This window comes from Mobula birostris, chromosome 8, assembly GCF_030028105.1.
Source record: "Mobula birostris isolate sMobBir1 chromosome 8, sMobBir1.hap1, whole genome shotgun sequence".
In the NCBI taxonomy this organism is placed as follows: domain Eukaryota; kingdom Metazoa; phylum Chordata; class Chondrichthyes; order Myliobatiformes; family Myliobatidae; genus Mobula; species Mobula birostris.
Genome location: NC_092377.1, coordinates 48,888,612 through 48,902,373, shown reverse-complemented (window position 1 = coordinate 48,902,373; position 13,762 = coordinate 48,888,612). Strand labels below are relative to the sequence as shown.

Genomic DNA, 13,762 nt, shown 5'->3' with positions numbered 1-13,762 from the left:
AATTGTTGAACTAATGACTTTTGAGGTTATTTGAGGTTGAGGTTTGTTTTAAGTGATGAGCAGGATCAGGAAAATCATTATAAATGTACTGTTTGCTTAAATTGTATCTGCATAATAATTTCAGATGAGGGATGTATCTCATAATTTTAATTATCTTTAGCTTTTGCAGTATAATCCCAGTGAGAGACTTGGTGCCAGTGTGTCAGGTGTTGAAGACATCAAATCGCACCCATTCTTCCACACAGTGGACTGGTCCAGAGTAACAAATGCAAGTGAAACTTCATCATTACTGCACTAACCAGCATTGTACTGGGGGTGAATCCCAGGCTGTCAACCATCTGAGATATGAACTGTGTAACTGACATCGGGCAAAGTGGTGCAATTGAATTTTTGTTGGTATATTTCATTGTTTGAGTCTGCATTACAATTGACTCAGGTGCTGTGTTTTAGATATCAGAATCGGCAATTATTATATTCTGTGAATAGGTGTGTATAAAATAGGCAGATACAGCCAGACTGGAAAAGGAGAGTAATGTACTATATTTATTTATAGAACAGAGTTTGTGGTGCTGTAACATATTGAAATTAGTCTATTCCTAATGAGGGTAATTTCTGCTGATCATTGTTATTAATTACGACTCCTACTACATGAACCAATGAATTGCAGGGTATAGATTAGAACCAACTTAATAAAATAGTTGACAAATTACCTACAATGGATATCTCTGTTTTTCCTAAAGACGTAATGTTTTTCTTTACAGTGCATTTTGAAAATGAATTCCTGATGAAAACATATTTAAGAAATTAAATGCATATACTATTGCAGCAGTCCAAAATTAAAGCAGTATTACTTCATACACATACAACATCAACCAAGTTCAGAAATGCAGTCACATCTGGAATTACTGGAGCTGAGTAATTATCAGCTTTAAGGGCTAAACTCACAATTACCTTTGGAGACGTGATTACTTAATAGGTTATCAATGCCTTTTATTTTCCGAAATTTAATTTCAGATCCGTGCTAAGAAAAGCCATGTTGTGTTTGTCATCTTTCATACAGGAATGAACAATTTAGCCAAATTAAGAGTAAATAATTCTTAAGATCTTTGTGTGAGCATATAACTTGGGATAACAAATTTAGTTTTAGTTGCAATCAAATCCTTGTATAATTTTGCACCAGTAATTTACAGAATCATTCAGAAGGGAAACAGGCCATTTGGTTCACCTCATGAGCACCAACCAGTGGGCCCCCATCTCTATTAATCCCATGTTCCACCACTGGACCTTGGCCTTCTGTGCCTGATGACTTAAGTATTTGTTTAAATACTTGTTAAATGTCATTAGTGACACACACAGGCACTGTGTTCCAGTTTACTTGTCACTTTGTAGTGCAAAAAAAACTTCCCTCAAATCTCGTGTATCTTGCCCAAATTATATTTATTTTTTTATTTATTGAGATACAATGTGGAATAAACCCTTATATCTTCTTAGTTTCATCTATCTTTGATATAGTGAAAAGTCTACCCAATCTACACCCTTTTAAATTTAATAGACCTCAGCCATGACTCTGCAACCTTCTTTACTCCAGGGAAAACAGACCTAACTATCCAGTTTCTTCACACAACTGAAACTGTGCATCTTAGGCAATATCCCAGTGAATCCTCTCTGCATCCTTTCTAGCACTCTCACATCTTCAATCTAACTATTGTGTTTCTGAAAACTCTGCTCATTTTGCTAAGGGTTATTATGGCTGACATAATGGAATATTATTTTACTTCAGGCACTGGGTCTTACTTTATGCTTTCCTGGCCAGATGTGGTTTTGTTAGCATGTTAAACTCCTATGCTGATATAAAAATGAGACTCATCCTCAATTTCAGGCAAGAATGCTTTTGGTTTTGCAAATCACTTGTCGTTGGCTCTTTCCGAAGAAAGAAGAAGAAGAAGAAAGCCCTTAACTTCGAGTGGAGTCATCGGGACGCTGTCATTTTACGGCGTTTTTTTAGCAGGTTTTCCTATTTTTACGGGGCCGAGTTGCTAGCTCGACGCTCAACCCAGCACGGATGGAAAACGTGCAAGGGAACCAGCTGGATTCGAACTTGGGAGCCTTTGCTCCAAAGTCCAGCGCTGATGCCACTAAGCCACCAGCCCAAATGAGACTCATCCTCAATTTCAGGCAAGAATGCTTTTTGTTTTTGCAAATCACTCATTGTTGGCTCTTTCTGAAGAAACTATGAATTAATGTTCTCTTGGAGAACTACTTTTCACATTGTTATCCACTGGTTATGAGATGAGAGACTGGTCCCACCAGGTTTATGTTTGCTTCCTGGGTAAGACAGCATGGTCCCAACTACTGAAGTGCCTATTAAAAGGTATTTTAAGTCTTTAAAATCTATGTGGTATTATGCAGAATAAGAAGCAAATGCATGTACCAGAAAATCATCCAATATTCCAAGAGAGTGATGGTCCTAGAAATCCTCAGCAAAGATAGCCATAGCTTCAACACTGGAATATAGTAGCTTTTCATTGGAATTGTCATGCCCTACTGACCCAGTTACTTGATCTCCAGCCAAGTATGACAATTTATGGATTCATTATCGTTTATAGATATAGTGGCATAATATGAAGATATAAAGTCTATCATGGGCAAAATCCTCCCCTCCATTCAGCACATCTATATGGAGCGCTGTCACAGGAAAGCAGCAGCAATATTCAGGCCCCCCCCACCGCCCCCTCGCTTCTCACTGCTGGCATCAGGAAGAAGGTACAGGAGGCTCAGGACTTACACCAGCAGATTCAGGATCAGTTATTCCCCCTGAACCGGAGTGGATAACTTCACTCAACCTCTCTTGCTCCATCACTAAACTGTTCCCACAACCTATAGATTCTCTTTCAAGGACTCTTCATCTCATATTCCTGAGAGCTATTGTTTATTTATTTTGTATTATTATTTGAGTCTCTGGCTGAATGTACTCCTGTGTCCACCCAATACATTATGTAGTGGATGGGAGACATTGACCAAGATGGCATGCAACTTAGACAGCATCCTCTTTTCAGACACCACCGTGAGAGAGTCCAGTTCCATCCCCACAACATCACTGGCCTTAAGAATAAGTTTGTTGATTCTGTTGGTGTCTGCTACCCTCAGCCTGCTGCCCCAGCACACAACAGCAACCATGATAGCACTGGCCACCACAGACTCGTAGAACATCCTCAGCATCGTCCGGCAGATGTTAAAGGACCTCAGTCTCCTCAGGAAGTAGAGACAGCTCTTTTTGTAACTGGTCAAAGAACACTGAGGCTGTCTACAAGAAGGGTCAGAACCGTCTGTACTTCTGCTGTTGTGTGCTGGGGCAGCAGGCTGAGGGTAGCAGATACCAACAGAATCAACAAACCTATTCGTAAGGCCAGTGACGTTGTGGGGATGGAACTGGACTCTCTGACGGTGGTGTCTGAAAAGAGGATGCTGTCTAAGTTGCATGCCATCTTGGTCAATGTCTCCCATCCACTACATAATGTACTGGTTGGGCACAGGAGTACATTCAGCCAGAGACTCATTCCTCCAAGATGCAGCACAGAGCGTCATAGGAAGTCATTCCTGCCTGTGGCCATCAAACTTTACAACTCCTCCGTTGGAGGGTCAGACACCCTGTGCCGATAGGCTGGTCCTGGACTTATTTCATAATTTACTGACATAATTTACATATTACTATTTAACTATTTATGGTTCTATTACTGTTCATTATTTATGGTGCAACTGTAACGAAAACCAGTTTCCCCCTGGGATCAATAAAGTATGACTATGACTATGAATTGTCTTTTGCACATTGTTTATTTGCCCGCTCTTCTGAGGGTGGCCTTTTGTTGATTCTATTATGGTTCTTGGATTTATTAAGCATGCCTGCAAGAAAATGAATTTCTAGGTTGTATATGGTGACATATATGTGCTTTGAAAATAAATTTACTTTGATCTTTGAACAAGAGATTTGGCAGAAATCTCGAGCACACAAAATGCTGGAGTAACTCAGCAAGTCAGGTAGCGTCTATGGAGAGGAAGGAACAGTTGATGTTTTGGGCCGAGGCCCTTCGTCAAGTCTGGAAATGAAGGGGGCAGAAGTCAGAATAAAAAGGTGGGGGGAGGGGAAAAAGTACAAGCTGGCAGGTAGTAAGTAAAATTAGGTGAGTGGGAAGGTGGGTGGGTGGGGGAGTGGGATGAAGTGAGAACTGGGAGGAGAAGGGCCAAGAGAGGAACCAGAATGGGGAATGGAAAAAAAAAGAAGGGGAAGGGCGAAGAAATTAGCAGAAATTAGAGTAATCAATATTCATGCCACCAGGTTGGCTACCAGATGGAATATGAGGTGTTGCTCCTCCAACCTGTGTGGCAGTAGAGGAGGCCTTGGAATGGGAATGGGAATGAGAATGGGATTGGGATTGGGATTGGGAAGTCAAGTTGAAATGGATGGCCACAGAGAAATCACGCCTTTTGCAGTGGATGAAGCGAAGGTGCTCGACAAAGCAGACCCCCAGTATATATGGGGTCTCACTGATGTAGAGGAGGTCATACTTGGAGCACCAGATATAGTGGATGACCCTGGCACAGTCGCAGGTGAAGTGTTGCCTTACCAGGAAAGGCAGTTTGTGATGGTGAGGGAGTAGGTTTAGGGACAGGTGTAGCACTTGTCACGCTTGCATGGATGAGCGCCAGGTGGGAGGTCAGTGAGGAGGGACAGGTGGACGAGGGAGTCACATAGAGAGCCATCCATATGTAAAGTGGAGAATGGGTGAGATAAGAATGGAATGACTGGTAGGATCCCTTTGTAGATGGGGGAGATTACAGAGAATGATTGCTGGGTACAGAGGCTAGTGCGGTGATAGGTAAGGACAAGGGGAATTCTGTCCCTGTTATGGTGGCGGCGTGGGGTAAGGACAAATGTGTGGGAAATGGAGGAGATGCAGGGAGGGCAGCATCAGTACTGGTGGAAGGGAAACTTTGAAGAGGAAGGTATTCCCTATTCTAGTTCCTCTTTCAGCCTTTCCTTTCTCACATGCCATTATCCCTCTCCTCCATGGTCTATACTCTCCTTTCAGATGCTACCTTCTTCAGCCCTTTACCTTTTCCAACTATCACCATCTTACTTCACCCCCCCTCCCCTACCCACCCTCCCATCTTTCCCCTTCACCTGGTTTCACCTATCACCTGCCAACTTGTCCCTCCTTCCCCTCCCTCCACCTTCTTATTTTGGCTTCTGTCCCCCTTCCTTGCAGTCTTGATAAAAGGTCTCAGCCTGAAACGCCAACTGTTTATTCACTCCATAGGTGCTGCCTGACTTGCGGAGTTACTATTTTAATTTGTTTTACTTATAAAAAACAAATATTATTAGTAACATAAGGACAGTTATTCATTACATTTTCAAATGTTCCTCCTGGACATCACTCACATGTGCATGATGGTATGTGACAATTTCTCGATCAGCTCTGCTTCCCTTTATTTCACTGGCTGTTCACATCAGAAATGTAATTCTACAAACACATGACTTGTGTAACCTGGCGACTCTGTATCCGAGCTAGTTCTGCTAATTACCCTACTGATGACCTATAGACAGCAACATTTTCAGGAGGGGAGAACATGTTATTACCCTCTACTTCGAAATGATAATGTGCATGCCTGCCAATGAATTTCTCATTTATCTAACAAGTTACATTCAAGATGGCGGTGCACATGGTCACAGCAGCCACTCTGGGCCTAACCAAAAGTACCATTGTTCATCCTTTACATCTTTATTTTACGATCGCAGGACACTACTGGATATTAAAAACATCACATTCTACCCCCCACTAGCGCGTTGCTCAATAGCGGAGGAGCTGGATTTCGTGCTGACAGTATTGCCATCCGCTATACGAAGGCGAGGGAGTTGGTGCGCAGTCTAACAGACGGTGCAAGTAATTGTCTTGGACGTTTTTCTTGTGGTAATGTAGAATACTGCAAGTCCAGGTCACTGGCTTATTAACAGGAGCAACAACGGGGGATCTGCATGGCCACGGTTGTACTGCGGACCAGGCCCCCATGCCTCAGGGCCTACTATTGCAGCTGCCCAGGGGAGATGCGCCGGAGGCAGTGTGGGAGAGAGCAGAGGCATGGTGGGCATGCTGCAGTCCGTGTTGGTTTGGGGGCTGTAGCCTCCCATCAGTGCTGCCTTCCAGTGTTCGCTGGGTGGAAGACAAGCTGGACTGCATTCATCTGTGGATGCACCAGCACGTGATGATCAGATTGCTGTGGGCTTGTTCTTGCTGATAACATCCACACATCATCAATCTACAGGACATGACACTCAGGGTCTAGGGCTATATTATATATTTTTCTGTATGTTACTGCTACCTTATGTGTGCTGCCTGTGCCTTGTACTGTGTATGGTTGTTGGTACAGTGTTTGTTCCTTGGCCCCTGGAGGAACACGGTTTTGTTTGGAGTTATTCATGGGTATGCATGTATGGTTGGATGACAATTAAACTTGAACTTAAATTTACAAGTTCATTTTACCTGTAATTAGTTTAATAAATCTTAATACTTGTAACTAAGTTTGTTAAGGCTGATTAACCAATTTACTTTTTGATTTCACAGCCATGGAAAATAGGCAGAAATGCAGAGGTTTTCAGATTGAACTCACAAGTGGAATTTAAAGACTGGAAATGAGCCATCAGATTATACTATCTATTAATTTTTAACTTTCTGATTTAGTAGCTTGATATTTATAATGCAAAAAGTTTGTGTCCAGAAATTGGAAACATTTACTGTATGCACAGGTTTGGAATGCGATTTGCATGTGAGATAATACTAACAGTGAAGTATTGTGCACCATGAGGAGCATTCTAACTAGGCAGTCTCCAACCTGACAGTCAGACTTCCAGTGACACTCCCCTCTACCCTTTAATCCCCCTTTATTTTCTCTTTTCTCCTTGGGATTGTTCAGCTTTCAAAGCAACCAATGAGAGGTAGGTAACAATTTTGAAAAAGAATAAAGACCATTCATTGGCATTAGAGACATCATATTTTCTCCGGGATCCTTCAAGCACCAGGTACTGCCGTGAACCCTGTTGTTAATGTCCTGACACAAGTACATTTGCTAATGCAAAGAGTCTACTAAAGCAACTTCCATTCTTCTCCTGGTTTTCATACTTGGATGTGTCTGGTTTCAGTGTACTGAGTTGAGGCCCAAAAGCAGGCCTAAACCAACTTCCGTCCTGGTGTCTAAATCTCCACCCGACTCATGAGAGATCAGTGTGTTCCTTCTGGAGTACATAATCTTTTGCAACATTGGTTTCAACAGTAAGTTTAAATCTAATACATTCTCAAATTTGATTTAAGAGCTGCCAGCAATCCATTTAAATGCTTAGGCAGCACAGACATTTTGCCTCTTGTACTGTTTAAACATTTGATAGTCAATTTCTGCAAGAGGAGCATTCTGCATCTGTACAATCAGGCATATGTGAACAATAACAGCTGAGTTTCAGGCAGCATCAACACCAGACACTTCTGAAGTCTGGCATGGGAAGAAATTACCAGGAAGAGAGAGGAAAGATGTTGCATTTCTTCAAGGAGGCTTTGGACCTATCACTGTCTGGAACTCTGATACTATTGCTCAGGACACAGTAGCACACATACCTACTTGCGCAGATGCAGAGTGTTCCTCTTGCGGGAATTGAATGTACATTTTTAAAAATGGTGCAGGATGCCACATCTGCACTATATAAACATTTAAATTTTTGCTGGCTGGTCTTAAATCAGATTTGAGAATGAATTTCAAGGATGAATTAAAGAAACACTATATTTTTACCCTCTCCAGGGAATCCCTGCCTGAAGACAGAGAAGAGGAGCTTTCTGGATGTTACTGGAAACCATGAGTCCATGCACTGGAATCACAAAAAGCTGAGCAAAAGCAGCGGATGTTGAGAACTACCTCACAAACCACCCACTCACCTATTACATCTCTAGGTACCTCCTGCCCCATCCAGCGAAGAATCTGCATTCCCCACACCTACACCCGCTGAGATAGTCAGACCAGTTTGCAAATGTACAACCTCCCATGTAAAATAAAAGCAGAAAGCACTGAAAACAACCAGGTCACCAGGCAGCATCTGTGGTAAGAGAATCAGTTAACATTTCAGGTTGTAGACTCTTTCTCCATTCTGATTTTGTGTTTCCAGCATATTTTATTTATTTCCAGCTTTTGTAGATTTATTTGTGTGGGCCTTTAATATGGCGTAGCAGGGTAATTTATTGGTATCAAACAGCTCTTAAAGAGTTCCACATAGTAATGTAGGCACAACCTTGCCACCTGAAGCATCAATTTCAAAAAGGCGCAACACCACCTCCTCAAAATTACTTAATATAAAATAATATATGCTGTTATATTCCCACATATTTGATATAAACATTTTCTTGCAGGACAGTCCTATTTCCACTTAGGACTATCAAGTTGAACAAATTGTAATGATTATAAATAAAATTTATGCTACTGTAACTGTAAAATTTGGAAAGAACTCCAGATCTTACTTGCCATGCAGCGTGAGATTGCCTTGTGTAAGTATAGAGTTTCATATCCCTCCCATTGCTTGTTGTTAGGGGTTACACACAGAGCCGGTTGCTGCCAGACTCAACATCGGTTCAGCGAACTGGAATTCACAACAAAATCTGCACCAAATGTTTGCCAATTTCAGTGCCAGATGGTCATGGTTGATAATGGAAATACTCTGCTGCGGCATCAGGATGACCCTTTTCCCTTTGTATTTAGGGTTTAATATCAAGATTATAAAGAAAACACTTGGCACTGTGCCAGTCCACTTAGTACTTGACTCAAAATTTCTGACCAATAAAATGTTAGCATCTTGTTTACTATTGACTTCACCTTAATGAGCACCAAAGCCTGGTTTAACCCAGAAGTTGAAGGAGAAATTATCCAAAGTGACAAGCAGGACAATTATCAAAGTTGAAGAATATTTCATTCCTGTGGCAAATTGCACCCTAACCTTGAGCTAAATGTTTGATTGTCTCTCACCTCTGAGAATATAACACAGAAAATTTTTATGTTTAATCTACATTACCGCCTCTTTCATCTCTTTACCCCATTTAGTAGGCCATTTATTGTACATTCAGAGTGGAATGCAAAAGTGGCAGTTTTATGCTCAGGGGAAAAAAGATCATGCTGCTTTAATGAGAAAACCAATAGATTTTATTCAGAAAACTGCTGTTGGAGCTGATGCAGCTTTACTGTATAATTCAGGTTTTCCTGATTTGCAAAATCATTTGCTTCCTCAGTGATTCTATTTTCATATGCTAGCTGACACAACCATGTTTTAAACTAATTAAAGCATAGAATATTTCTCAAATGTGAAACTAAAAGTCCTGGTTATTGAAAATAACTTAAATCACATATGAAATGTTTCTCATTTCTGGGGGTTCCTACTAGTGTGTGGTGAATCTCTGGAATTCACTACCCAGGAAAGTGATGGCAGTTTCAGTCTTGTGAGTATATTCAGGGCAAATAGTTGAAAGATTAAGGGAGGAGTGGGATATGGGGTTAGTGCAGGGAAGTGCCATTGAAGTAGAGGTTCAACCACGATCTTATTGACTGGCAGAGAAGGCCCAAGGATATGAGTGGTTTACCGCAGAAACAAAGAGAAACAGCAAATTGGAGCATGGAAACCAGGTCACAAGGTCAATTTAAATACCATTACGTATATTTAAATACATGCTGCATCCATGGTAATGTGAAGGAATTAAAAGCATAAATAGTAGTAAATGAAAATTATCTAATTACCTTGACAGAAAAGAAATTGATTAAAGGAGAATTAAGGACAGTACTAGAAGTGAGGAAAATTCATAAAAATGAGGAAATAAATTAATGTTAGTAGTGAACATACTGATGCAGTTATAAAGAAGGCAAGAGAGTGGCAATATTTCATTCAGAGTTTGAGGAGATTTGGTTTGTTGACTAAGACACATGAAAACTTCTACAAGTATACCGCGGAGAGCATTCTGACTAGCTCCATCACTGTCTGGTATTGGGGGCGGGGGGTGGGAGGCAAGGGTTATTGCACAAGATTGAAGTAAGTTGCAGAAAGTTGTAAAATTAGTCAGCTCCATCATGGGTACTGTTCCGTAGTATCCGAGACATCTTCAAGGAGCGGTGCCTTAAGAAGGTGACATCCATCATTAAGGACCCCCACCACCCAGAACATGCCCTCTTGTCATTGTTACTGTTGGAAGGAGGTACAGAAGCCTGAAGACACACACTCTGCGATTCAGGAACAGCTTCTTCCCCTCTGCCGTCTGATTTCTAAGTGGACATTGAACCCATGAATGCCACCTCACTACTTTTTATTTCTGTTTTTTTTTAGCACTTATTTTTAATGTAATTATTTTATATATATATACTTTAATTCAGTTTTTTCTCTATATTTATTTATCATGTATTTTAATTATGCGAGTGATATTAAACCTGATTCTGAAATGCTACAAAAAGCTAAAGATTCTAGGATCTGGTAAATCCCAAGGACTTGATGATCTGCATCACAAAGTTTTATAAAAGGTGTCTGTGGAGATGATGAATGTTCTGGTTATCATCTTCCAGTGGAATGTTTAATGCAGATTGGAGCTTAGCAAATGAGACTCCTCTGTTTCAGAGGGAATGAGAGGAAAAAATGGAGTTTCTGTCATTGGTAGTTGATAAAATGTTGGAAACTATGCTTGATTATGTAAAATCAAGACATTTAAAGTCAACCTTTGATTATGAAAGGGAAAGCAAGTTCAACTAAAATACCAGAATTCTTTGAGAATGTACTTAGCAGAGAATGAGGGGATGATGTTGACTGAGATTCTCAGAAGATTTTCTATAACCTGGCATGCAGCAGGTTGGTGAATAAAGTTAGAACACGTACTTTTGGGGGAGAGGAATAAGTGATAAAGACTGGAGATGTACAGCAGGGATTGATGGCCCCTGGATAACTATTACGATTCTACAGTACTGTATATCAGTAGTTGGTTTAGTGGACTATGTTTACTGATGGCAAGTGGGAATTTGAGTAATGAGGAGAATGCTGGAAGCTCTCAAGATTATTGACAACCCAAGTGCATTGGTAACAACATGGCCTGAGGGAATAGAAAGGGATAAATTGTTTGTGCTTCAGTTACAAAATGTAAGGTTTGTCTACTTCAGCAAAAAAAAAAGGCTGATTGGTAAATAGTGAGAAATAGGGAAACATTGATGTTCAATGTACCTGGAGCCCTCTTTTTTTTAAAAAAAAGGCCAATATGCCAGTGCAGAAGGCAATTAGGAAAGCAAATGTTATATTGGTTTTCGTTATGAGACAAGTACAAGAGTAAAGATATCTCACCACAATTATATAGGAACTTGGTGAGACCACACAGGGTGTATTATGTACAATTGTGGTCTCCTTAACTGAAAAAAAGGATGTATTTGCTGTAGAGGGATTTCAGCAAAGATTCACAAGGCTGGTTCCTGGGATAGCAAGTCTGTCACTTGATGAGAGATTGAGTAGGCTAGGCTCCTATTCTCTACAATTTAGAAGAATGGGAGGTGAAATACACAAAATTCTTAGAGATGTCAACAGAGTAGAAGTGGGAAGGGCTTTGGGGCAGCGAGTCAGTCTCAAATTAAGAGGGAAGCCATTGAGAACTGATATAAAAAGAAATCTCTTCTCTCAATGGGTGGTCAATCTCTTTAGAGTGGAGACCCAAGGCGGCCCACTCATTAATTGCATGTAAACAAAATGTGGGATATTGAAGGAGTCAGGGGGCCTGGAATAAGGCAGGTATGTGGTGCTGAGTTAGTTGATTAACTTGTGAAGAGCCAAATGGACTCAAAGAGCTGAATAGCCCACTCCTGTCTTTTTTTTTTAAATGCATGGGAAACAAAGTTTTGGGTAAGTGGTTTTATGGACACCAGAAAACTGAGGCAGAAGTAGAGTAGGAAGGAAATGGTATTGGGGCTAAAGTTCAGATTGGCCACCATCTTACTGAAAGGCAGAGAAGGCTTAAGGAACCATATGGTCAACTCTTTCTTTGCGTTCTTATGTTTTATGTTATATTTACTTTTGCGGATGCATTTGGAATTTTTGCCAAACTTCCCTAGCTGCCACTGGAGAATGTCCGTGGAGATAATTTCGGCCAAATATGTCAAAGATATGGAGGAAAAGAAGGTGAAATCACAAAGAAATTTCCAGTGTCTTAAATTTCTTGGAAGTTTGATGGATGTGTCAAGTTGTAGATGTTATTACTTTTGATATGTGGGATGTAGGAAAATTGAGAAGGAAGGGCTTCCAGTTAGGTAGGTGGTGTATAACATTACTGAGGAGGAGGAGAACATATGAGTTTTGGCAAGGTATTTTCTGGGAAGCAGGATACAATGGACAATATTGTAAAACCTCACATTAATGCTCAGAAAAATGCATGTATAAAAGGAATATATTGTATGATTGGAGGCCTAAGTAGTAGATGAATAATTTATAATTGTTGTTCAATGCGAAAGGTTTAAGCACACTAGAATGAACTGGGTAATTTGTCAGCATATTCTGGTAATTCATATTATATGATTATTGGCTAAAATATAAGAATTAATCTTCTCCAGAAATTTGCAAAATTAAATATAAATTAATTTTCTATTAATTATACCAAAACTGGTGAATCCTCAATAAAACTGTTTACTTTTTTTTGAAGAATTGCCTCTTTGCATTAAAAAAGCCTTTCACTGAACGAGAGAAGGAATCAAATTGTTGCAGAATAAATATTTTAAACAATTCACGTTTGTGACAATACAAATATCGGCAACACTGTACCGTTGGTGTTACCAATAATCCTGAAGCTATTTAGGGATTTCTTCATCTTACTTTCATGTATTTTACTTATTGTTCCAATTTCCCTGCTGTTGTAATGATCAAGATCTTCCCTCATAGTTAACCATTAGTGCCAGATCTAACCACTTATTCCTCCCTCATGCCATTCAACATGAAACAAATGCGGAGAGTTCTGGAACACCCAGTGAATCGGACACTGCATCTGTAGAGAAGTGACCAGTTAGCATTTCATGCATAACCCTTCATCTGGTTACTTCTCTCCACAGATGCTCTGCCTGATGCACTGTTTCTAGCATTTTCTGCTCTTTGTTCAGATTTCCAACTTGCACAGCATTTTTATTAATTCAGCATGAATTGTTCTTGATAAACATTTAACAAGTCATGAATATTTTATCTTAATTCCTTCAACTGCTTTTATGCAATAAAGCTATCTTTAAAAAAAAGCTAAATGGTCATTATTCCTTTTTGCTATAGATGACAGTTATTAACACTACTTTCCTATGTATTACATTTACTAAGTAGAAAAACTGGGCTCTACAGGAATATAACTCAACAACCCTTCTGCTTAAAAAATTACCAAGATTGGCATCTAAAATTATTTTAGATTAATCAGTATCATCGGTTTACTTCTTGATTTATTTATTTCGATTTGTTTGCAGAAGTATTTTAGTGTGCTCTTTTTATAAACTTATGTTTATTCTTCATCAGTTAACATGTTTTAAATGTCTATATGACTGTACAAAGTTTGCAGAGATTACACCAGCAGCATCAAAGAATTAGTTGAAATTGAATGGTGGTGGACTTAGGGTGTTTTTGTATTCTTGAGCACATTGTAGTGAAGTGTTGCCACAAACATAGGAAATGTGGCACACAGCAAATTCTCGCCATCAATGA

At 40.0% G+C, this 13,762-nt stretch overlaps 1 protein-coding gene across 5 annotated transcripts in view; it reads left to right on the top strand.

Annotated features, from left to right (window-relative positions):
- Positions 1–13,262, top strand: part of rps6kc1 (ribosomal protein S6 kinase polypeptide 1) — a 178,060-nt gene extending 164,798 nt beyond the window's left edge. For 2 of the 5 annotated variants that reach the window (XR_011886824.1, XR_011886826.1), the window contains 3 exons: positions 161–268; positions 1,880–2,175; positions 7,840–13,261. Coding sequence is in view for 2 of the 5 variants with exons in the window: in XM_072265149.1 (XP_072121250.1) it covers positions 161–268; positions 1,880–1,957 (186 nt within the window). In the remaining 3 variants the exon portion in view is untranslated. Of the gene's footprint in view, positions 1–160; positions 710–1,879; positions 2,981–7,839 lie in introns of those variants that run through there. The other 3 variants (XR_011886825.1, XM_072265149.1, XM_072265150.1) reach the window with 3 other exon arrangements.
- Positions 13,263–13,762: the final 500 nt, after the last annotated feature.